The sequence below is a fragment of the Oryzias latipes genome, chromosome 2, assembly GCF_053564925.1.
Source record: "Oryzias latipes strain Hd-rR chromosome 2, Olatipes_Hd-rR_3.1".
NCBI lineage: Eukaryota > Metazoa > Chordata > Actinopteri > Beloniformes > Adrianichthyidae > Oryzias > Oryzias latipes.
This window is the reverse complement of record NC_136238.1, coordinates 23033563-23057225: the sequence shown is the minus strand read 5'-3', so window position 1 is coordinate 23057225 and position 23663 is coordinate 23033563. Positions and strand designations below refer to the sequence as shown.

Sequence of the window (23663 nt, the reverse complement as noted above, 5' to 3'; positions counted from 1 at the left end):
GCAAAGGAGTGTGACGAAACTCTGGACGAAAAGAAAAAAGGATATCATATTATATATAATATTACCTGACCGGAGCTCTCCCAGGGCCGGCGCCTGGGGGTGGGAGCCTGGGCTTGCTCCGGGGGGGGGGTGTGTGTGTGTGCTCTCTGGCTCCTCTCTCTCTGTGTGGGGTGGGTCGTGCTGGGCCTGAGGTGTCGGCACCTCACCTATGCTGGGGGGGGGGGGGGGGGGGGGGGGGGGCTGGGGGACAGCTGTTTGACCACCGGGGGACAGTCTACCAGCTATCCCCAACTTACCCCCTTCCTAATATGATCTCATATTAGGGTGGGGGGTTTAGCCTGCGATGCACTTTGGGGGGGGGGCTACTTGGCAGTGGTCCCCCTCCCATGGTTGCCGTATGGAATGGGCCCCCCCCTCTCTCAGTTTTATTTGCATGTAGACATGTAGGGTCCTTGGTAGGGGGGTGCTTGGATATCATTGCCAGCAAGCAGCAGATGTCCTCCCAGCACCCTACCCGCCAATTTTAACCGCACCTTAGACATTTAGGGCCCCTTGGTGGGGAGGGTGAGGGGACATCACAGTGAGTAATCAGGAGATGTCTCTTCAGTGCCCTACCCACCAATTTTAACTGCACCGCCTTAGTACACACACTTTTTACTCCTCAAAATATACATTCAAACATAAACACACACACATGGACACACACACTGGAGGGCTGTATTGGGATTGGGTCCTGCCGGGTCCCGCGGGACCCAACCCAAATCTTTGGGATTGGGCGGTTTGAATTGTGCTGCGGGCGGGAGCGAGCGGCAAAAAAAAAACCATATTCATGAATATCTCATGAATATATATTAGCGGACTACGTTAGGCTGTGCGGCTGTTGGATTCTTATGTACTGAAGCTTTGTTAAGGCACCAGGTAGAGACGCCTAATGGCCACTGTCATCTAACCTGTTGTTGGGGGTGTGCAACGCCCCGCCCGCCTCTTAGAAATTGTGTTCTATAAAGCCTGATACCGCGGTCCCGTGTAGGCGGAGCTACCAGCTAGAGGTTCTGGTCTGATCGCTGCATGGAGCGATGTGTGCATCAATGCATGGTAGACACGAAGAATGTGGAGAGATCAGGTTTATTATTTTGAAGAGTTCTACTTGGTAATCATGTTTCCATGTTTGAGATCATAAGATCATCACAGAGAAAGTCTCTGCTTCAACTCCTGCAGTGAAAGCTGCGTCTGAATCTGACGCCCGTGTTTTCATCTCTGACAGAGTTTGAAGCCAAAACCCCTCCCCCGCCATTCTACCTGCTTTAACTCTACCTGTTCACCTGTTTATATCCTCTGTAGCTGAGAGTTGTTTTCCCCCGCGCTCCCAGTGTATTCTACACAGACAGCGCAAAATACGGTCATCATAGGTTGACACGATAGTCAGGGTGCTCTAGCGCAGCACAAGGATGAAAGAGCTGTCAATTGGAGCAGATGCTGTCTAGCTGTCAATCTATCTGGCAACACTGCGCGGATAAGGAAGGAGCAGGTTACCTGGCAGGGACATGATGTCAATGGATGAAGCAGAAAAGAACCTCAAACGAGGTTCATCGTGAGCCACGCATGGTTCTCAGATCTGCGAAACAGCAAAACTGGAAAAGGCTGAAGCTGAAAAAAAGTATTTTTCTGTCAGGAAAAAATTAATTAATAGATTTTCAGCTCTGTTGAACCATTGCAATGTTTTTTTTCCTCCATAAATTCGAATGACTTTGACCTGCATCTTTACCAGCTGGTTCAGCGTGCTTCAGGCCGTCTGTCTGCGCGCGGACACGCGCACACTTTTAACCGAACAGGATTTGTGAAAATATATGTAATAATTAAGTTGCAAATTACACAAAAGAGGAATGCATGAAAAGATGAGGCTGGAGGAGGGACAATATCAATACAAATACGTGTTTTTTTCCTGCGGGACGGGAGACGATACAAAATCAATGCATCTCTATTACTGTGCGGGACTAAATTCTCTGAGTTTTGCGGGTGCGGGTGGGAGTGTAACGCATACGTTGCGGGAGCGGGCGGGATTGGTCAGAAATTCGGCGGGCGCAAGCGGGAGCGGGATGAAGAAAATAGTCCCGCGGAGGGGTCTAACACACACCCTCACAAACACGCACACATGAACACACATTTTGCAAGGAAGGTGGGACCTAGGTCCATCTGTCCCCTACCCCATCCCTGGTGGGGGGTACTGGGCCCTTGGCAACGGCGGCCGTGTCCCCTGGGTGCCGGTTCCCTGGGTCCAGCAGGGCTTTATCTGCGCAGGGGGGTGGCTCACATGACACCTGAGCCGGGGGTGTCCGTATCCCTGTGGGGTGGGTTCAGGTTTTTGCCCCTGAGCGCTGGGCCGCGCCCAATTTCCAACTGTGGCCGAGCCTGGTCGGGCCATGTTTCAACACCCCTTGTGGGCCCCCCTTCTCCCAGGGATGCCCCCCTCCTGGGTGGGGGCGGCTGGCCCCTGCAGAAGTGTGTCATATTAAAGATTGTTGTTTTCACTGCTGTCTTGTTTCTCTTTATATTTTCCTCATGTTAAAAGAAGTAATCAGACCAGAATATGTTTTTACAATGCAGTTAATTCACCTTTACCAACGAGTTAGCATTGTCTCATTTGGTAAGGGTCAGAAGACCAAGTGTGTATGTACACTGTACGGGAAGGTAATACGTGAACATACCCAGCATTTACTACTGAAAGTACCATGTAGTTGAGTGAAAATAGGGCTCACTTTCTTTTACAGTCCAGTTTCAGTGTACCTAAGGGGTAATTTCTGTGGTAAATCATGGTAAATACCATGAAACATATGAGTGCAGACTTAAATTCAAGGTACTTTATTTGTACTTACCTTGTTCTTACATGTGATAAGTACCACAAAAGAAACATTTGCACAACATGTAAATACCCAGTAAGTATATCATAAATACCCAGTATGTACCACATAAGTATGAACCAAATAGTACCTCATAAAAACACAGCAAGTACCATGTAAGTACGGAGTAGACACAACAAAGTACCATGTAAGTACCCAGTAAGAACCCAGTAAATTCCATAATAAGTACCATGTAAACAACCTGTAAGTAGCCAGTAGTTACACAATAAGTACCATATAAATACCACTTAAGTACACTGTAAGTACTTTACTGTAAAAGAAAGCGTTACCGATTTATTTCACTCTTGTTAATAATAGCAACAGTTCTCTGTCGCCCTCTGGTGGTTCATCAGAGAAGCCAAACTTCCAAAGAAAGTGAATCAATAAACATGAGATAATTCTTGATGCAGGTTTGAAAACACAGATGGAAAACAGCATCAATACAAATATTAGTCAATGTTTCATTAAATGGAACAATTTCAGGATTTGTTGTCAGAAAAGTTGTGAAAAACTGTCTTGTAAAGTGTGTGGTGACGGTTCACTGTGGAAAATGACTGTTTGTGGAACATTGAGATGTGCTCAGTGATTTTGGTTTAGGACACTTTGGTTTCATTTCAAACGTTGGTTTCTCCTAAATCTACAAACTCTCTCCACAAACTGTCTCCTAACTCTCAGGGATTCTTGCTGCTGGCAAAACTTACGGCTCAAGGAACCACTTCATGAATCAGTCACGCTTTGGAATGAACTTTATTGAACATGTCATGGTCTGGAAGAAGCCCCAGTTCCAGCTGACAGAAGTCTGGTTCTGATCCATCAGATCTCACTAGCAACAGAACCAAACCTTCACGAGTCAGCACTTATAGTTCTATTTAACTTTAGATCCATCATTTAGAATCAAGGATTTATTGATAAATATTATTTATTTACAGGAAATAAAGAGTAAATGTATTTATCATCCAGCAGTGATTGTGGTGTTTGTAAGTCTTTTATTTTGAAATTCCTCAAGGATGATCATCATGGTGGGATTTCTAGATCTGCATGAACTCATCCTGAATCCAAAAGACACTGGAGCATCAAATAATCCAACCCATCTCTGCCAACATGAGGCTCTTACTTTGAAAAGTCCCAATTTCAGTTTCAAGCTTCAGCTCTTTTCTTCTGGCAGAGCTTAGAAGAAATGGAAACCTCCTTTCTTCTGACTGTTTGCTCCAAATCCCAGATTCAGGAATTCCTCCAAGAAGTTCAGCTCAGAGATCATCAGCAGAGAAAAGCCTGAAGTTCTGATGGAAAATGACAACAGAACATGATCAATATTATTGATCCACATGGAATCCAGAAGAAACTCTGAGGTGAAGACATGAAGACACAAGCTTCAGAGACATGAGGAGAAGTCAGAGTGGATTCATTCTGGACTTTCTTCTTACATCTTCTCTTAAGAAGATGTGGGTGGCCGTGGTGCAGCAGTAGGGCGGTTGATCCATGATCATAAGATAGCAGGTTCAATTTCCGCCTTGCATGCCCATAAGTCGAAGTGTCCTTGTACAAGACACTGAACCCCACCTTGCCTCTGGTGGGAGGTTGGCTCCAGTGTTCGGCAGCTGAGCCATCATCAGTGTGTGAATGGGTGAATGGGACTGTGACTGTGAAGCGCTTTTGGCCTTGAAGAAGGTAGAAAAGCGCTATATAAGTATACGCTAATTACCATTTCAGAACATCTTTGTCTTTGATCCTTCAAATCTTCTGAAATCTGATCATCCATGGATTGTTTTTGTGGGATCAGATCCAGAGTTGCTGAAAGTTCTGCTGCCCTCTGCTGGTCAGAGTGTCCAAACAGCAGAGAGGAGATTCTCTGGGATTCATTGGAGTCCAGATTCTCCTGGATGTGAACAGTCTCTGCTTCTGGAACAGAAGAGTCCTTCTCAGAGCAGCATTGAGGATCTGTTCTGTCCGGCTGAGAGCGCTCCCTGCTGGTAGGAGACAGAACCACATCAGCTGCTTTTCTTTGGCCGTTCAGAAACAGTCTGGAGACTCTAAAAAACCTCCACTTCCTGAAGCAAACGGATGCAGAGCATCATGTTTGATCCTCTTCCTTCAGAAACGGCTCCATTGTTCCATCGCTCAGCAGTTTGACTAAAACAGCTGAGAGTCTTGATGCAAACAGACCTCAGCAGCTCATCCAGAACGCCATGACAGAAGCACATGCAGCAGCACGTGCACGCTCCCAGAGAACAGCAGCTGATCCAAGTCCTGACTTTAAGGTGAGACCTTTCTGTTCTGCTTGGACCACACTTCAACATGAACTTAATTTCCCATCATTCCATCTGTCAGGAGAGAACAGCTGCAATCAGCTTCCTTCAGGAATGACTGCAGGTAGAAGGATCTTTCATTCTTCAGCACCACCAGGACCCACATCCAGCCCATCAACAGCCAGAACATCAGTGACATCAGCGTCTGATCTTCACATCATCATCATCAAAGGACCACCTCTACGTTTTCACAATCTGATGGATTTCAGTCTTTCTGCAGCTTCTGATCAAGTCAATTGTAAAACATTTTCATTTTCTGTTTTATTTTTCAAATGTTGAAGAAAAATCTTTCCAGTTTTAAAAAGATGAGACTAATAAAGTGATTGGAATGACCCTGTCTGCTGCACGACCTGTGCAGGTGCATTGTGGGTAATAATGTTTTTTTCTTTTTGGGATATTTGCTGGATTCTGGATGTTGACTGTTGTGTTGGTCTTGGTTGTGGTTTGGATATTTGTTGTTTTTATTAGTAGTACAGCTGAGTAGGTTCTTCATGGACAACATGTTGCTCTGCCAATGTGCCTTTGGGTCAACTTGATTGGGCTGTTAGGAAGAATAATGAGGATAAATGAGAGCCTCCATCAGATCATGTTTCTGCTGTTTTTCAGAACTGCATCTGAACCAGAAAGCTGTCTGTCATATTTATGCAGCCTTTTTCAATAAAAACTGATTGAAACTGCAGATTCTATTGATTTCTCCATCATAGTTATGTCTACTTCATTCTAACTTTCAGTCACAAATACACTGGTTATATTTTAGCTTTTCTATTCATACTATTCCACCTGGTAATGCTTCAGTCTCCATCTAATGTCAAAATCTAAGCAAGATTTAAATATCCTAAAATGTCATTTTATGCTCACCAGGGGCTGGAGGGGGTCTGGTTTGGGGATCATAGGGTTTCCTCTCTGCTCTTTGCAGATGATGTTGTTCTGTTGTCTTCATCAAGCTGGGACCTCCAGCATCCATTGGGATGATTTGCTACAGAGTGTGAAGTGGCTGGAATGAGGGTCAGCACCACTAAATCTGAGGCCATGATTCTCGACCGGAGAAGGGTAGTTTGCAATCTCTTGGTGGGTGGAGTGTTCCTGTCCCAGGTGGCGTTTAAATATCTTGGGGGTCTTGTTCACAAGTAAGGGAAGACCGGAGCATGAGATTGACAGGCGGATCGGAGCAGTGTATGTAGCTGCGCAGTCGCTTTAATCGTCCATTGAGAGCTGAGCCAAAAAGCAAAGCTCTCAATTTACTGTTCAATCTTTGTTCAATTCAATTCTCACCTAAGGTCATGAGCTATGGATCATGACCGAAAGAACGAGGTCCCAAATTCATGCACCTGAAATTAGCTTCCGTCCACAGGGTAAATGGGCGCTCCCTTAGAAATAGTGTGAGAAACTTGGTCACCCGCGGGGTGCTTGGAGTAGAACCGCTTCTCCTCCACATCGAAAAGAGCCAGTTGAGGTGTTTGGTGGATGAACCTCAAACCACCACATAGGTGTTGGTATTTCTTGATTTTTCTTTAAATTTAGAACATTCATTTTTACTTTGTTTACTTAAAATAAATTAACAATGGGTGCACACATTTGATTAATTTGTTTTAAGTGAGAAAAATTGTTTATTCACTTTTGCTTGTTTTCCGAGTTTCCATCCCAGGGTTAATCAGCAGATGAGATCCCACTGGGGTTTACCCAAGGGATTACCAACTCTCCTCATGGACTTTATTTTTGCTTATTAAAAATAAATTATTCTGGTAACTTTTTGTTGAAGACTATATTTGTATTATATGAATTTTATATGGTTTCTGTTTTCCTGTTTTGTAATTAGATTAATTGGTTGGAATGTTTAATTAGCTTGTTTTCCCCTCCCTCTCGTCTCCAGTATGGTTTGTCCCTGTGTATAAAGCTTCCCCAGTATGTCAGTGCAGGGGCTTTTCAGGCCTGCTCAGTTTAGTCCCACTTGTTTTATTTCATTTAGTTGTTTTTTCAGTTAGGCCCAAATTACTTTCGCTTTGAAACTGTTCTGTTTATGTACCTTTTTATCTTCCTTTACAAAAAAAAAACTATTAAAAAATCTTGCAAGAAACCCCCATTTTTTCCATTGACTAATTGTGAACCTTCAAAAGCTGGCTCGGCCATCTAGTCTGGATGCCTCTTGGACGCCTTCCTGGGGAGGTGTTCCAGGCATGTCCCACTGGGCGGAGGCCCCGGGGGAAGGCCCATGACATGCGAGATACTACGAGACTACGACTCTCGGCTGGCCTGGGAACGCCTCGGGTTCCCAGGAGGAAGTGGCCAGGGCGAGGGTAGTCTAGGCATCTTTACTTTGACTGCTTACCCCACAACCCGGTCCCGGATAAGCAGAGGAAGATGGATGGATTATTGAAAAAATACGTGTTTCATAGTGAAGGCAGTCCTTCGTATTTAAAATGCCATGCAGATGTGGCACTAAAAATTAACATCGACTAATTTACCCTTGAACTTACCTGGGTACGTCACATGCCCTGCTTTTTGGAACAGAGTCCAGCTTTGGAACCAGCAGAGAACCAACAAACACAGCAGAAACCCACACTGTGGGAAAAACTCCACACTTCTGACTGATGTTCACGTCCACTTTATTCTTCACAGATAAGATTGGGACAGAACACTGAGAACTACAAAGAACAGATAAACAGTTCTAATGTCTACTAGAAAACACGAATCACAACAACACCAGACAGAAACACCAGTCAGATTCATTATCCGCCTCTACCTTCATTTATTTTTAGGAAATCTTTTCCTCACTTAACTTGGTCTAAAAAAATATAAACTGCAGTCACTACTTTTATTTTAAAATAATGATCAAATGTTCACCGATCACACAAAAAGTGTCAGAATTAAAGACGTCTCCAAAATCTTTCTAGTGTTGTCATGGTAACACACACATGAACGACATACTACTCATCTCAGCAAACTACAACCACATTGAATCCGTTCACGATTTCACTCTAATAATACAAAACAACACATTTCTATTAACAGGTACATCTCAAAGAATTCATTTTGCGGAAAACTTTTCCATTTTTGTCCATGAAAGCAGTAAAACTCATATTGTCCACTATCTTTACACATTGATATAAATATATTGGTTCTTTTTTTTTGGTTTTGACAATTGTTGCTTAAAGAATATTAAATAAAAAACTGTCGTAAAAAAATCATGTATCAAACCCATTAAGAAGGGATGTTTTCAGCTCATGTCAGATTTTAGAAAACTGTTCATTGTTATGTGTTTGATACTAACTTCTGTCGCTTTTTATTTGAATGACTGCATCAATGTGTTATGGAGGCCAACAGTCTGTGGCTCTGTGTTCATGTAATGAAAGCTCAGGCTGCTTTGGAGTTCATGAGCTCATTAGGGTTTGATCCCATTACTTTTAAATATAAAAACTTAAAATTAACTAAAACATAAAAATAAATTAAAATGTTCAAATTTTTCTGAAATACAGCAACCAAAGTGATTGGCTGTGCTGCAGAGGTACTGATAAGAAGATCACAGGTTGAATTACCGCTTTGCCCGTCCATGTGTCAATGTGTCATTGGACAAAACATAACCCCTCATTAATGCTGGTGGTTATAGGTTGGTGCCAGTGTGAGACAGCACAGCTGCCATCAGTGTGTGTATGGGTTTGTGTGGGGGTGAATGGGACTGACTGTTAAGTACTTTGGGCTTTTAAAGAAGGTACATAAGCGGTGTATCCCATACGTTTATGGCAACATAAAACCAAGGTTAAAAATATTTAAATCTAAATAAAAATTTCCAATAAAATACTAGTTTCGTTCTTTATGAAAGAAAATGTGTACTTTTTCCAAATCTTTCTCTAATCTCATGTAAACCCTGTGTTTTTACTGCACATGTTCTCTGTTCTAAGTTTTTCTGAGTTTAGAGTTTTTAATAAATCCTTTGATAAAAGGATTTTCTCCTGTATGAGTTCTCATGTGTCTTTGGAGATTAGATGATTGACTAAAGCTTTTGTCACATTCTTTACAAGAAAAAGGCTTTTCTCCTGTGTGAGTTCTCATGTGTGTTTTGAGACTAGACCTGTGACTAAAACTTGCATCACATTCCTTACAAGAAAAAGGCTTCTCCCCTGTGTGAGTTCTCATGTGTTTTTTGAGACTAGATGAATCACTAAAACCTTTATTACATTCTTTACAAGAAAAAGGCTTCTCCCCTGTGTGAGTTCTCATGTGTTTTTTGAGACTAGATGAATCACTTAAACCTTTATTACATTCTTTACAAGAAAAAGGCTTCTCTCCTGTGTGAGTTCTCATGTGTCTTTTGTGATTTGATATATTACTAAAACTTTTAGCACATTCTTTGCAGGAAAACGGCTTTTCTCCTGTATGAATTCTTTTGTGTTTTTGGAGATCAGATACATTACTAAAACTTTTATCACATTCTTTACAAGAAAAGGGCTTTTCTCCTGTGTGAGTTCTCATGTGTATTTTGAGATGAAATATACAATTAAAACTTCCATCACATTCTTCACATGAAAATCTCTTTTGTCCTTTATGATATCTTACCTTAAATGGTTCGTTAGCTATTCTTGAGTTTTTGCCAGACTTGAAAGAGGAAAGTCTTTTCTGTTTTGAAGATTCTTTGCGTTTCTTAACAAATTCATCCTTTCTACTACCATCAGAGTCACACTCACTTTCTGGCATGTTAGAGCTGTCCACACTTTGGACATGACTTCTGTCTCTTCTCTTCCTCTGATCTCTGTTCTGTGGGTCTGTCTCTTCATCTGTAGTTGATGTTGATTCTTCTTGTTGGTTTCTTTCTTCATCCTGACTATCATTAACATTAAAGCTCTGCTGGTTGTTTGGATCTGCTTCACTGTTCTCATCTTCCACATAAGTAGGAATCTCCATCAAGGTATCAGTCTCCTGCTTCAGATCAAGCTGATCTTCATTCTGACTGATGCAGAGTTCCCCTGGTTCATCCTTAATCTGTGGTGGTTCTGGTTCCTGTAGTTCCTCTTCAATTTGTGTGGGTTCTTGTTCCTCCAGCTCATTGGTCTGTGGACGTTCCGGTTCTTCCTCTTCCATTCTGAAGTTCCTCTGCTGGATGCAGAGATACTCCTCTTCAGTCATCCAATGCTGGGGGATAACTGCAGGAACACAAAAAGAGAACCTTTTACATGTTATGGTGACTTTGTGTATTGTTAAGTACCAAAAAAAATTAAATAGTATGAGTCAGAATATGCACAATAAAAAACGTTAACTTTTTTTTTGAATAAGTTTCTTGTTTTCTTTAGCACAACAGTATAAAACTGTGCTGAAAATGCCCCTCCCCCCTCAACTCACACACACACAAACCTCCCCCTATGAGGAAAGCTGTTTCAGTCAACCAGTTAAAGATGGAAAATAATATTTTCTTAATTTTATTAAGGAAATGAAATTGCATATAAGTAATTCATAAATGGTACAAACATGTCTTTCATGTCATCTAACTGTATACTGAAATTAAATCATGCCGACATAAATAGGAAAGATTTACTAGAAAGGGGACGGACGGATTAAAAGAAAATGTACTTTTAACCTGATTCTGTCTCCAGGCAATTAATTTTTATATGAAATTAAAAAAAGGAAAACAGTCTAAAAAAAGGTAGGGAGCCGGTTTAGCTCGTGCTGGTTAGCGGCGCCTTCCGTCCGTGAGACCAGGGTTCGATTCCGGGCTGCTCCTTGTTCCCTTCTCTGCTTCTGTGCCGGTTCCAAGCCCGGTTGCTTTGAGAAGGTTGAGTCAGGAAGGGAATCCGGCGTAAAACATTGCCAAGTTTACCATGCGACTTGTTCGCTGTGGCGACCCCTGATGGGAAAAGCCGAAAGAGACAGTAGTCTAAAAAAAAGGTAATGTTTTAGATTCTTGCCATTATGGACAGTAAACATGGAGGCATCTATAGAAGATGGACACAGTCTCAGAGGCTTATTTCAGCACAACACCAGCTCTGTAATATTAGGATAATGCTGCTAATGAAGTTACATTCACATGTCTGTAATTCTATTTATTTTGTTTAGAAATCACTTCCAGGACCGAGGTCTGGAGCCTCATCAATCGGAATTGGAAAACTGCCCGTGGTGGTGTTGGTGGGTGTGTTTATGTGTGCGTGTTAGCCTGGAGGTGCTGCTGGCAGCGCAGATGGTAAGAATGTGTCAAAATGAAGATTTGATGAGAGAACTTGTAAAATAGAATGTGTGAACTGGCGCACCAAAAGTCTCCATCTGTGTGTAAAAATCTTCTGCTGTAAAGTTTGACAAATAAAACCACAACTGACAAGTGACCATTTGCATGTGTTCATTAGAGTTACAACCTCAAATAAGCGATTACAACTGCTTGAATCTGCTGCTGCGAATCACAGCACGCTGCCACTGAGTGAACTACAAATGAATTTCAAAAGAAAAAAAGACGTTTTTTTTCCCCTTACTTTTAATGAGAAGGGATCTCTTCGAGGTTTAAATGGAGAAACAGCATGGAAAGCGCTATATAAGTATACTCCATTTACCAAACTCTAATCTGGCCTTCCTGTTTTTGAGGCTCAGTAAGGTTTTACATCTTGTGGTAAACCCTCTGTTTAGGGTGGTTTTTTTTTTTCATCAGGGACAGAATTCTTTGCTCATTCATCACAGTTGTTTTCCGTGGTCTTCTGAGTCGTTTGGCGTTGCTGAGCTCGCCAAACTTTTTTTTAAGAATGTACCAAAAAGTCATTTTGGAGTCTTTAAATTTAGCTTTAGGCTACTTTTAAAACTGCAACAAAAAAGGCTATAGCCAAAATATTGTTTTAAGTCAGTCAGACATTGGTTATTGTAAAAGACCATTTCAAGGAGCACAGGTAGTAAAGTGCACAGCAACAAAACATTCTAATAACTAACAACTTCCATATCTGTATATCTATAACAGCTTTCTGAGATACTCATTCAGATTTTGTGGGCATTTAGGGAGGTAGAGAGAGGTAGAAAAAGAGAGAGGGGGGATAGAGATTATTAGATTGCCCAAATCTTACTTCTTAAGCATCAATGGCAGATTTTTCTTTATAAATATAAGCATCTCTGCATTTTTGGCTGACAGCTTGTTCCTCTTCTCATCAATAATATTCCCTGCTCTGCAAAAAAGTCGTTCGCTATCAACACTTGTACACGGTGCACAGAGGTAGGTGCGTGCTGCTTGTGCGAGAGCGGGAAAGCGGCTTTTATTGTTCTGCCAGTAAACAAGTGGCTGTCCACTTTGAGCGATAACTGGCTCTGACAGGTAGAATTTCAATTGCAATGATGCTGAGCTGGTGTTTTCACTGCTACCACATTCCTGATCTCCACCCAACAACTCAGCATACATAGCATGCAAGGAGCCGGTTCGTGGTACTTTCTCTGGGGGTCCGGACCCGCTTGCAGCCAAACTCGCCTCACCATCCTGCTGCTCCAATCCAGTGGCCAGGACATTAGAAAGCAGTCCACGTATCTGGGGCTTGACTGCGTCAGAAAAATATCTGTCTTTGTACCTTTAATTTACAAGAAAACAAAACATTCATTAATTTATTTAAATTGAATTTGTCAAAAATCAGAATCAAAAATACTTTAATTATTGGGTTACAGTTGCTCCATGTTAGAAAAGAAATATGTAACAGCACAGAGAAATTACAAGAAAAATGGAAAATCTATACTAAGAAAATGTTCTATTATTTAACTTTGAAGGTTATGATTGGCTCTTGCTATGATTAGTCAGCCTAGCATACTCCAAAAAATATGCTTTTTTATTATTATTATTAATCTTATTAATAACTCTTCTAAATGCTCATGTTTACAGCAAATTTAACAGAATTTGAAGGAAATACCAGCCTACCCAAAATAACACAATTACACTATTTCAGTAATAATAGCTTCTTGTATCAATCATTTAGACCAAATATGCCTATTCTTGCTATATGAATTAAGGAGCTTACTAGAATAGTCAAAAATATATATATTTTTATCAGTTATGAATTAAAACGTTTGAAATACTCATTTGCATGCTCTTTAATACGCTCTGACGCGCGCGCGCACACACTCACACAAACAAATGTGTAAAATAAGATTTCTCACCTCGGATCGAGGATTGTAGCAATGCTATACAGGCGCTCACATTCAATGTCACGGAATCTTTTCTGGACCGCTTCCAACAACGTGGCTTTTGAAGTTTTTACACCGTGGTCAGTCTCTGCTGTCTTCTCAAGAAGACGAGTTAAAGCTCTGATGGATGGTATAACATCTGCAGCCGATGCAGTGGATGAGCTGATCTGCTGCGTGAGCTCTTCAAATGGGGCGAGTAGCGAAATCATATTTTCAGCTAATTTCCACTGGCTACTGGTGAACATGGAGGGTAAGTCATAGTCGGCTACATAAGCACACAGGGCACGTTTCTGTTCCAGCAGACTCTGCAGCATGTATACAGTACTGTTCCACCTGGTAGGTACATCTTGCTGTAGTCTCTTGATAGGCTGGCCCAGTTGTTTCTGAATACTTTGAAGTCGTGAGTAAGCAAGCGGGGAGTGTTTGAAATGACCGACGATGCGTCTTCCAGAAGCGATTATATCAGCGATGCTGCGTTGTGACATGACTCCCTCGGTCACGGCGAGCTGGAGTGAATGCGCCATGCACGGCAGGCTGGGTAGATGGGCATCCCTCATGGCCTTTTCCATGTTCTTTGCGTTATCCCTTAGAATAACATGCACTTTTTCCTTCGGGATTCCCCATGCTTGAAACATGTCGCTGAATGCAGCAACAAGAGCCTCTGCGGTGTGTGACCCTGAAAACTCTTGAGAATGTAGAACAACTTTTTGTAGTTCGAAGTTTTGATTAATGAACTGCGCAGTGAGGCTCAACATGGACATGGGGCATACACTCGCACTCCAAATGTCACTAGTGAAACCAATCGATGTTATGTTGTCCTTCATAAGTCTGTCGACATATGTAAACACGGTTTGGTATAACTGCGGCAGGCACACATCAGTGAAATATTTACGCCCTGGCAGAGTGTAACGTGAATCTAAATAGGACATGAGTCGCTGGAACCCTTCGTCTTCCACAACAGACAGAGGCTGGTGATCTAGGCAAATGAATTCCATTATTTTGTCTGATATCTCTTTATGCTTCTTACTGTCCCTGCTGTAGGGTTGCTTTCTTTGAAATGTCTCTGTTACTGACAGCTGAGTGAGTGGCGCTTGAGTTGCTGAACTGTCTCGCTCTCTCTTTGCGCTAGCTAACTTTGAAAACTGCTCATATTCCTTTACGTGACTAACCTTCAAATGTCTGATGAGGTTGGTGGTGTTAAAATGATTTGCGTGCTTTCCGCCTCGTGGGATTTGCTTGGTACACACGTTGCAGATTGCTAATGTATTATCTTTTTCGCACACCACGTAAATTGCCAGACCGGTGAAGCCATTTTTAGCAGCGCGTAAAAAAATCGTCTCGCGAGTTTTGCGTCATCTGATCGGCTTTTCTGGATCGGCCTTTATAGAGACGGCCGATCAAACATCCCAAAGCTATAATCGGCCGATTATGATCGGCGACCGATCAATCGGAGCACCCTTACTTTCTACCTTCTTTCGAAGGCCCAAAGCGCTATTACAGTCACAGTCCCATTCACCCATGCACACTAACATTCACACACACATTCACGCACATTCACACATTCGGTTGGCTGCCGAACACTGGCGCCAACCTCCCACCAGAGGCAAGGTGGGGTTCAGTGTCTTACCCAAGGACTGGCTGCTAATGGACCTGGTTCTCTTGTATTTATTGATGATGTGACTGCTGACAAAAGCAGTAGGTTGAATTCTAGTGTTTCAGACAATATTATCAATGGAAGAATTTATACCAGAAATGCATTTTCATTTTAAAAATGAAGCTGCAATTTTTGACTCAAAATTAAAAAGAAAAAGCAATCCGCCTTTTCTTTTTCTTCTTCAACACTGCTTATTCAGTCACCTAATTAAAATGATAAAGAAAATGGTGTTTGACATTTCATTTTCAAAAAGTTCTCTGATAAATCTGTAACAAAATTAAATTGAAAATATCTAATTTGAAAATTAAAATGGATTAACAGAATTTCTTTTTCATTTTCACAATATAACTGCATCAAATGACTCAAAAATAAAGTTAAAAATCAAAACTTCAAAATGGTTATTCCTTTTTTATACTTAAAAACCGCTTATTCTGTGTCATAATTAAAACAAAAATGCAAAGAGGGGATTTTCGTTTTCACATTCACCCTGCGAACAATAGCCGCGTTTACATGGGCAAAAGTAATCGGAACGAATGCCTGATCGGAAGGAAAATGCATCATGTAAACACGCCGTTCAGAATACTCGGCCCCGATCAGACTTGTTCGGATCTAAATTTCTTTCCAATCGAGATAGGTGGGTTATACCGATCGTTGGTCATGTAAACGGTTCATTTCGACCGTGGGTCTCTACTGCTCTGGTTGTACGTCACGCATAGACGGTGTTTCGCTCCAGAGAAAGCTTTGGAGCTCATACAGGACCGACTGGCTGCTCTGCGGACGCCCGGTGGTAAGCGGTTGCAGTTTTTTTTTTAATTTTTATAAACTTGTCCTGTCCAACAGCTGGGCAGACAGATGAGACCTGAAGGCCTCTTGTGTTGGACATATTTTACTTTAACAACAGAGGTTATGAATCTTCTGACAAACCACAGGTATGTCTGAATAAACCCCTTTTGTAATAGAGGCCAAACTTTATTCATCTGAATCATGTTTGAGAATCTTTGGTGTTGGAGCTGACGGAAAAAGAAAGGAGGGAAGAGGAGAGAGGGATGTTAGAGAGGGGGGGGGTAGGAGGGTGATCATAGGAGGGAGGGGGGTAAGACCATAGAACGGCATAAGGCAACAAGTTACTGGATGTTTATCATGGGGCTGGGCGATATGGCCTAAAAATAAGATCGGAGATTTTATCTTTTTTAATTCGATTTCCGATTTTTCCCCGATTTTTTCCCCCTACTTAAGGAAAGCAATAAGTACAAATGGCAGACAACTTAAAGCAAATGTTGCTTTTATTTAATCAAACGCAAGACAAATGTAACCCCCATTTCTGGGATGAATTGTAAATAAATGAACACAATCTTGGAATCAAAGTTAAGTATAAGATTTTTCTTCTTCTCACTCCCTTTTGGACTTGTGTTTATATAATTTTTTCTTGTTTTATATCATTTTTGTCTTGTTTTTGTCTTATTTTGTTATTCTACACTTGTTTTCACTTGTCCAAAATAAAAAGGTTACTTACTTAAAGTCCCAGCTGTGTTTTAAGTCACACTTTGTAGTCTAGACTAAAAGGAGACAAACATTCACCTTGAGAGTAGCACCATTTTCTAAAGGATTAAGAATACAGCTCACATCTGGGCTCTAAGGTTTTAAATAAATTAATAAACCCCGTCTTCTCCACGGAGAAGATGATGAAGCAGCAGGAGTCGCGGTTACCCCCGCCCCCGCCTCCTCCTCCGAAAACAAAATCCTACGGCGGCCGCATCGCAAATGAATTCCTGTACAAGTAATAATTACAACGCAGTATTCTTTCTTAACAAATAACAGTAACAACTAACTATCTAACTAATGAACTAGCTATACAGGCGTTGTAGAATGAGTAGGTGTGTGTCAGGTCGCGTGTGTGTCAGGGCGCGTGCGTGTGTAAGAAGACTGAGCACGTGCAACGCGAGCACTCGTGAGAGCCTTTGACTCCGATGGGCTTTAGGCATCGTGGGGTCTTTTCCTCCACGTCTGTGGCAGCAAACCCACACCAGTTCCACGCAACAGATGAGTTTATTTCTTTCTTGGGAACAAACTTTCCACTCTCACTGGTAGCCATACTGTCGCGTGCTGTTTAGTGTGTTGTGTGTCGCGTGCCATATCGCCGTGTGAAACTAACGCTACGGAAGCTCTGGGGAGCCAAAAATGCGCCACATAAAAACTCGATTTAGTTACAAAAAAAATTCAAATTAATTCATTTAATCGATTTATCGCCCAGGCCTACTTTATCATTATGGTAAGGTTCAAATGTAATACAAATCTCAAAGGGGCGGGGCCTGTCCACACACACACTCAAATATTATAAACACACCTGTTAGCTGCAAAAATGTCCACATGTCAACATGTACACAAAACAGATAGTGTTCACACACGCATACTTATGCCTTTAAACCAACTATTGTGAAATGTTTTATTCATTCAATCATGCAAACTATTAGTGCAAAGGTGAGCTAACACCTTTGCTCAGGTGAGTGTTTATGTTCTTCTAAAATGGATGGAGGAATGTGAAAAGAAGGAGGGAGAGTGCCCAGCCATCCCCACACCAAGACCCCTGCAGCAGCAGCAGCGGCACTAGCACTCAGATGTAAAGTTACTACAAACTCCTAACGAGTATGCTTATAAAAGACAAGTTACTTCAGCACATCCTGAATATTATTATTCCTGTTCGACCCTAAAGTACAACACCCCATCCCGCAGCCGCTGCCCATCTTATTCATTCGATGCAAAATGACTGACGTGACCAAAAAAACAGTTGTGCGGTCATAAACATGTGCAACAGCTTGCAGATCCGCTTTGTGTTTTTCCCACTCTTGCACTTGCACACATTTCATTCACAGATGTGCCCACATACCTGCGCCTGTCATCTCACCAGCAACAATTTCAAAACACAGGATCATTATACGTTTTCATTTCACAGAAGGAAAAGTTTTTTTTCCTATCATTTAAATCGGCCGTTCTTAAAGGCCGACATGGAAAGTAATGTACGTTGAGTAAAACTTAACATTTTATTGAAAACAAGTGGCAGTATTTATATAGGTGGGTGGGGTCTTAGTAACAGCACTGAGTGAATGGACCCCTTATTTTCACAGCACTTATTAGGTTACATTAAAAATGGATACATTAAATTACTTAATAACCGTTATACCATAGTCCGCGTGAATACTCGAATCCGATTGGTTGCTGGGTGTGCCTTAAAAAGTGATATACCACAGGATAACCACACGGTGAAAAAAGAAGTTCCGGTCACCTAGCTTAAATGTTCTGTATCACTCCGTCGGCTTCTTTAAAACAAACTCTTTGTCCATTTGGACAAAAACAAGCGGTAAGAGGTGAAATTTCTCTCTGAACTGATGCTCTCTCGGAACGAAAGATCATATATATATATATATATATATATATGTGTATCTGCGACGTGGACTCTTTGTCACATTTGTTGCGCAACACGCCACGTAACAAATTGTTTTTGTGAGAAAAGCGATCTAAATTGGAAAAAAACAAGAATTAAGGACTAAAAACTGGTTGCTATTTATTTCTTTTGTAAGACACCATGGCATAAGCGGGTTAATGGCCTTCGAAGTATGCATCATCCCTTTTTAACGCACTTCTCGTAAGCAACTATCCTCCGCTTCGCGTCAGACGGTTCAGGGTTCCATGGCATGCTTTAAAAAGTGATAAAGCACACTTTGTCGGCCAGTAACTCTTATCAAAAATGATTGATTAATCGCACAAAGAATTATTCTCATGACAGTTCTAATAGCACCATCTAAATTCATTTTTTTGGATATTTTTAAAAGCTACATTTTAAAAATGATTGGCTTAACAGCCAGAAAAACAGAAATAAAAAGTATTTTGTTAAACAGTGAAGTGGAACATTGTGGCTTTTGATGGGTTTTGGTCTGGACAAAACTGGATCAAATGGTTCTTTTTAGGGTTGGGCGATGTCCCTTAAATTGTCAGTTGGCGATGTTTGCAGTAAACCATCGGGATCGATGATCATATCATAGGGGGTTATTTTTTATTTTATTTTATAATTATTATTTGTTATTTTACTTTATAACTTTATTTTGTTTCCCAACTAATTATTCATCCGCAATGATCCAGTATTAACTGAGGGAAGTGACTTTAAAAAAATAAACAAAATAAACAAAATAGAAAAGAAGTAGTCAACCACTGCAATTAGTCAAGTGGACCGCTGGAGCAAGCAACCGTGTCTCTGAGCAGAGCAGACGGACTTACAGCTTTGTGTTTGAGGGGAAGGGAGGATGCTTTGTTATGTGTGGGAGACTTAGGACTGTGATCCGTCCCACAGCTCTAGGTGAACGAGCTGCCGAACTCAGGAGAACCGGTTCTCCCGGTAAAAGTGTGTGTTGGGGGAGAGCTCAGAGCGCCAGCACACACAGCGGCTGTGGGACGGTGCGTGTGAGCTTTTCAAAGCAGAAATGTCGCTCAGTCCTTAAAAACTGTTCAAACAATCACGTGGCTTTGTGTTTCCAGTCATGCCCCGACAAAATAAAGGCTAATGTTACTGCCACATATCAACGTGCAGCCAAGATGCAGATTACAGGCTTTCCTGCATGGATTTTATGTTCATCCAAAGCTAATGTTGTTAGCCCGTGTATGCTAACCCTGGCTTCTATCCAGCTCTGTTCTTCAACAGAAAAAGCACTGACCACATGGAATAAAATTAAAATGATGAGCGTAAAGGCGCTTCATAATAACCGTAACATTAACAAAAGCACGTTTAGAAGATCATCTCGTATATTACCGAGCTGACACATCTATGTATGTAGCCGCTCGGCGGAACTCATTTTCTCTTACGGTATTTCAAACACTACTGCGTTTGTTATAATCTGAAAAAGTTTTTCTGGGACCATGTACATGGTTGGATTCTAATCCGACCAATGATCTGATCAAGATATTTTGCACATGTAATCGTGGCTTATGGTGTCGACTCGCAGCGTGGCGGGGGCGTAGCATCACGATGGTGTCTCTCCATCGTGATGTCAGTCAGCCATCACAATGGCTGACTGACATCACAATGGAGAGACACCATCGTGATGTCAGTCAGCCATTGTGATGGCTGACTGACATCACGATGGAGAGACAGCCATCACAATGGAGGATGGTATCATCCATCGGCTCAACCCTAGTTCTTTCAGTGTTAAAGGTTGCAGACTCTTGATCTCCACTGAAGCTATTAGTATGAAATGTCATTCCACAGACAAACTGTCAACAAAATTATCCAGATGCCAACTGCTGAGGTACAGGTGAAGTGAAGTGAATGGAAGTGAAGCAAATCTCACCAGAGATGCAGTTTTTTAAACTGAAATCACTGACATTAAACATCCTGAACCTTCATGGAGCTGGACTGGACACAGAAAAACCTCCCTGTTGTGTTTCCACCCACCAATGAGGAGCAGTTTGATGAAGATAAAGCAGCGGTGGACAAAAACTCCGTCCAGAAGAAAAGATGGAGAACAATTTTTACACTAAGCAGTTTTTCACTGTGTTCAGGATTTAATTTTTTCTGTCTGCAGATCCATGAGCAGGACCCTGTCTTTGGGTTTTAGCTTGAAATGCATATTTTGGAAATAGAATCGGTCTGAATATCTGGAATTAAAGACATGGAGACATCAAAGAGGTTTAGATTGGGATTTTGGGTTTGACAGAGAAATCTGGTTAAAAAAAAACTGAACTACAAACTTAGAACCACAGATGACAAAACAGATTGTATTTTTCTATCTTGCTAACAATTTTCTCTTTGATCTGTTCAGGTTTCCTGTTTGTCGTTAGCTGGAGGTACTAACTAAGATCATATGATTTGAAGAATGTTGTCGGCTGCACTGACCATCAATGTCTTCTGTCTTTTCAACTGCAAGGGACAGAAGAAACTCTTCCAGGACACGCGGTTGATGGACTACATGTTTGGAGAGCTTGACGCTCAAGATAGAAAGGTTGTAGAAGTGAACATACGGATAGCGTAGAGCTGAAGCTCAGAGTCACACTGACCTTCTGACTTGTGATAGCTGGCCACACTTTTGACATGACTTCTGTCTCTTCTCTTCCTCTGATCTCTGCTCTCTGGGTCTGTCTCTTCATCTGTAGTTGATGTTGATTCTTCATGTTGGTTTCCTTCTTCATCCTGACTATCAATTACATTAAAGCTCTGCTGATTCTTTAGATCTGCTTCACTGTTCTTATTTTCCTCATAAGTAGGAATCTCCATCAAGGTATCAGTCTCCTGCTTCAGATCAAGCTGATCTTCATCCTGACTGATGAAGAGCTCCTCTGGCTCCTCTTTAGTCTGTGGAGGTTCTGGTTCCCCCTGTTCCTCTTCCATTTTTGGAGGTTCTGGTTCCTCCTGTTCCCCTCTGAAGTTTCTTTGTGGGTTGCAGAGACCTTCCTCTTCAGTCATCCAATGCTGGGGGAGGACTGCAAAAACACAAGAAGACTTTTTCATGTTTCGACGACTGTATTGTTAAACACCAATAAAAATGTGAATAGTCTCGTTCAGAATATTTTGAGGAGGAGCCCCTCAAGGAATATTGTTTGTAAAGTAAACTTCCTTGTAACACTGTCAATATAGTGATTTAAAAAATAAAAGTTTATTCTCTCTGTAGCACAGCTTTAAAACACTGTGTTGAAAAATACCCTTTACAACTCCCCCTATGAGAAGAGCTGTGTCAGTCCATAACCTGCCAAAGATAAAGAAATTAATTTTCTTAATCCTTTTAAGAAAATGAAATAGCAAATTAAAGTCGCGAGCGGCGTTGTATTGCCCACTCTACCTGTCCTCGCCGTCCACCTCTATGCACCACCAGTCCTCACTACCTGCATCTATGCACTATTGTTGTCCTCGCCGCCACTCCCTGAGCAGCCACTATGCATATTTAACCCCCCCCCCCTTCTCAACTAATTCTGAAGCACTCATTAAGATACTAATTATGCTAACTATGCTAGTTGTGCTGATGTAGCTAAAAGTGCTAGCATAGCTATCAGCATCATCAACTTACTCAGTAAAACACATTGAAAACTGTACGAGTAATATGAGTGTGCCACTTTTGCTAGCTCACCACATGCATGCCGTTCAAAATCTACAACTTAGTAGTTTGCAACAGTAGCTTGCCATTGATGCCTGAGAAGTTAAGAGACAATCAATAACTAACTACAAGTTTTCATTAGTATCTGATACTATGGTGCTGTTTTTGAAAATCATGGATGGCGGCCTCTTCCCGAGGTCAAAGTTCGACAAAACTCCTCAAGTGTTTGAAGACAGAAATTAGCAAAATGTGTGTTAAATTTCATGAAAAACAGTCTAAAAGAACAGTCTTTTCATTTTACTACAAGGAAAAACTGCAAATTGTGAAATCACAGATTTTGGCACACAAGGGCCGCCAAACTGTATAGGTTGTGTGGAAAATTGTTTCTTGCTGTTTTTACCATAAGAGAGAATAAGGGGGGTCTAAGGGCAGGGATGCCAGTATAGCTTAGTCAGTTTGTTAGTTCATTTTAGTATTTTTCTATTGAACTCTTTGTATTCGTGATCCTTTTGATTTCATGTTTTACTTCGAAGCCCATCGAGACGACTGTTGTTGTGATTTTGGGCTATACAAATAAAATTGAATTGAATTGAATTGAATAACGGCTACTGCTGCTGACATTGAAGATAGTGACTAAATGAAGAAACCTGAGATCAGCAGCTGAAAAACGCAAAATTAAATCCCATCTGATGAAGAAGAAATCAGTGAGAGATGAAGGGGCTTCTCTGTTTCTTTGTAGAAGGTCACGTACCTATGTGGTGTAGCTGAAGCTGTGGTTTCCAGATGACATCCAGCAGTCTGCGCTGACGACAGAGCTCCTGCTCGTACTGGACGATGGTTCCTTCACAGAGTCTGCAGATTTCTTCAGCAGCAGCAGCTAGTCGCTCGCTGATCAACTCTCTCAGAGACTGAAGGGAAGACATGGTTCCTGCTCCGATCCTCAGCTCCAACTCCCACAAACACCGCCGTCCTCTTCACTGCAGCTCCGATCATCTGCTGCTAGTGAGTCTCACAATCACAGCGATCCACGTTGTGTTTCCGTTCAACACTTCTTCACTCATTTACGACACTTTGGAAAATGCTGAGAATTCCCACACGAACCACGTATCGTCCTTTCTGTCCAAAAACCTCACAAACGTCCCAACAAAACACTACCGTCCTCTCAACACAAGCTAACGCTGCTAGCCTGCTAACAAGCTAACGCTGCTAGCGGCTCGTGCTGTTTACTTCCGGGTCACACGCAGATTTTCTTTTAATTTAAACGTAAAAACTGTTTATCTGGGCCCCAATATGGCTCAAAATGTTTCCAATATTTTTTATTCAAACAGTTTTAATTCATAATATAATAAAGAAAAAAATCTACAAGGAAAAAACAGTTTGGGACAAACTTTATGAGAGTTGAGATTACGCCGCCACTCTGTAAATGATAATGATAGGCCTTTGATTTGACTCCAAAACGCATCTCAGACTAAATAGGCTTAAACATATTTGTTTATGGTTTTCCTGAACTAAAGTAATGTAGAAAAAGTATCTCTAGAAGTGAACAAGAAGTCAAAAATAAAACTACGCTGAAGTTGGCCTCCGATTCACAGCTTCCGATTCGCGAGGG

The 23663-nt window shown here is 41.6% G+C and overlaps 1 protein-coding gene and 1 long non-coding RNA gene across 4 annotated transcripts in view; one reads left to right on the top strand and one right to left on the bottom strand.

Annotated features, from left to right (window-relative positions):
* LOC101162348 (uncharacterized) overlaps nucleotides 1-23402 on the bottom strand; it is a 44241-nt gene extending 20839 nt beyond the window's left edge. Inside the window, exons 1-3 of one of the 3 annotated variants that reach the window (XM_078936552.1) lie at nucleotides 22806-23294; nucleotides 21024-21446; nucleotides 9755-10338 (exon numbers count right to left, since the gene is read on the bottom strand). In XM_078936552.1, coding sequence (XP_078792678.1) covers nucleotides 9755-10338; nucleotides 21024-21446; nucleotides 22806-22977 — 1179 coding nt within the window. In that variant the 5' untranslated portion in view covers nucleotides 22978-23294. Of the gene's footprint in view, nucleotides 1-7789; nucleotides 10339-10770; nucleotides 11037-21023; nucleotides 21447-22805 lie in introns of those variants that run through there. The other 2 variants (XM_011481950.4, XM_078936560.1) reach the window with 2 other exon arrangements.
* LOC144988616 (uncharacterized) lies at nucleotides 4715-8067 on the top strand. The gene is made up of 2 exons (XR_013652558.1): nucleotides 4715-4867; nucleotides 4993-8067. It is a non-coding gene; the product is annotated as an uncharacterized LOC144988616 (long non-coding RNA).
* Nucleotides 23403-23663: the final 261 nt, after the last annotated feature.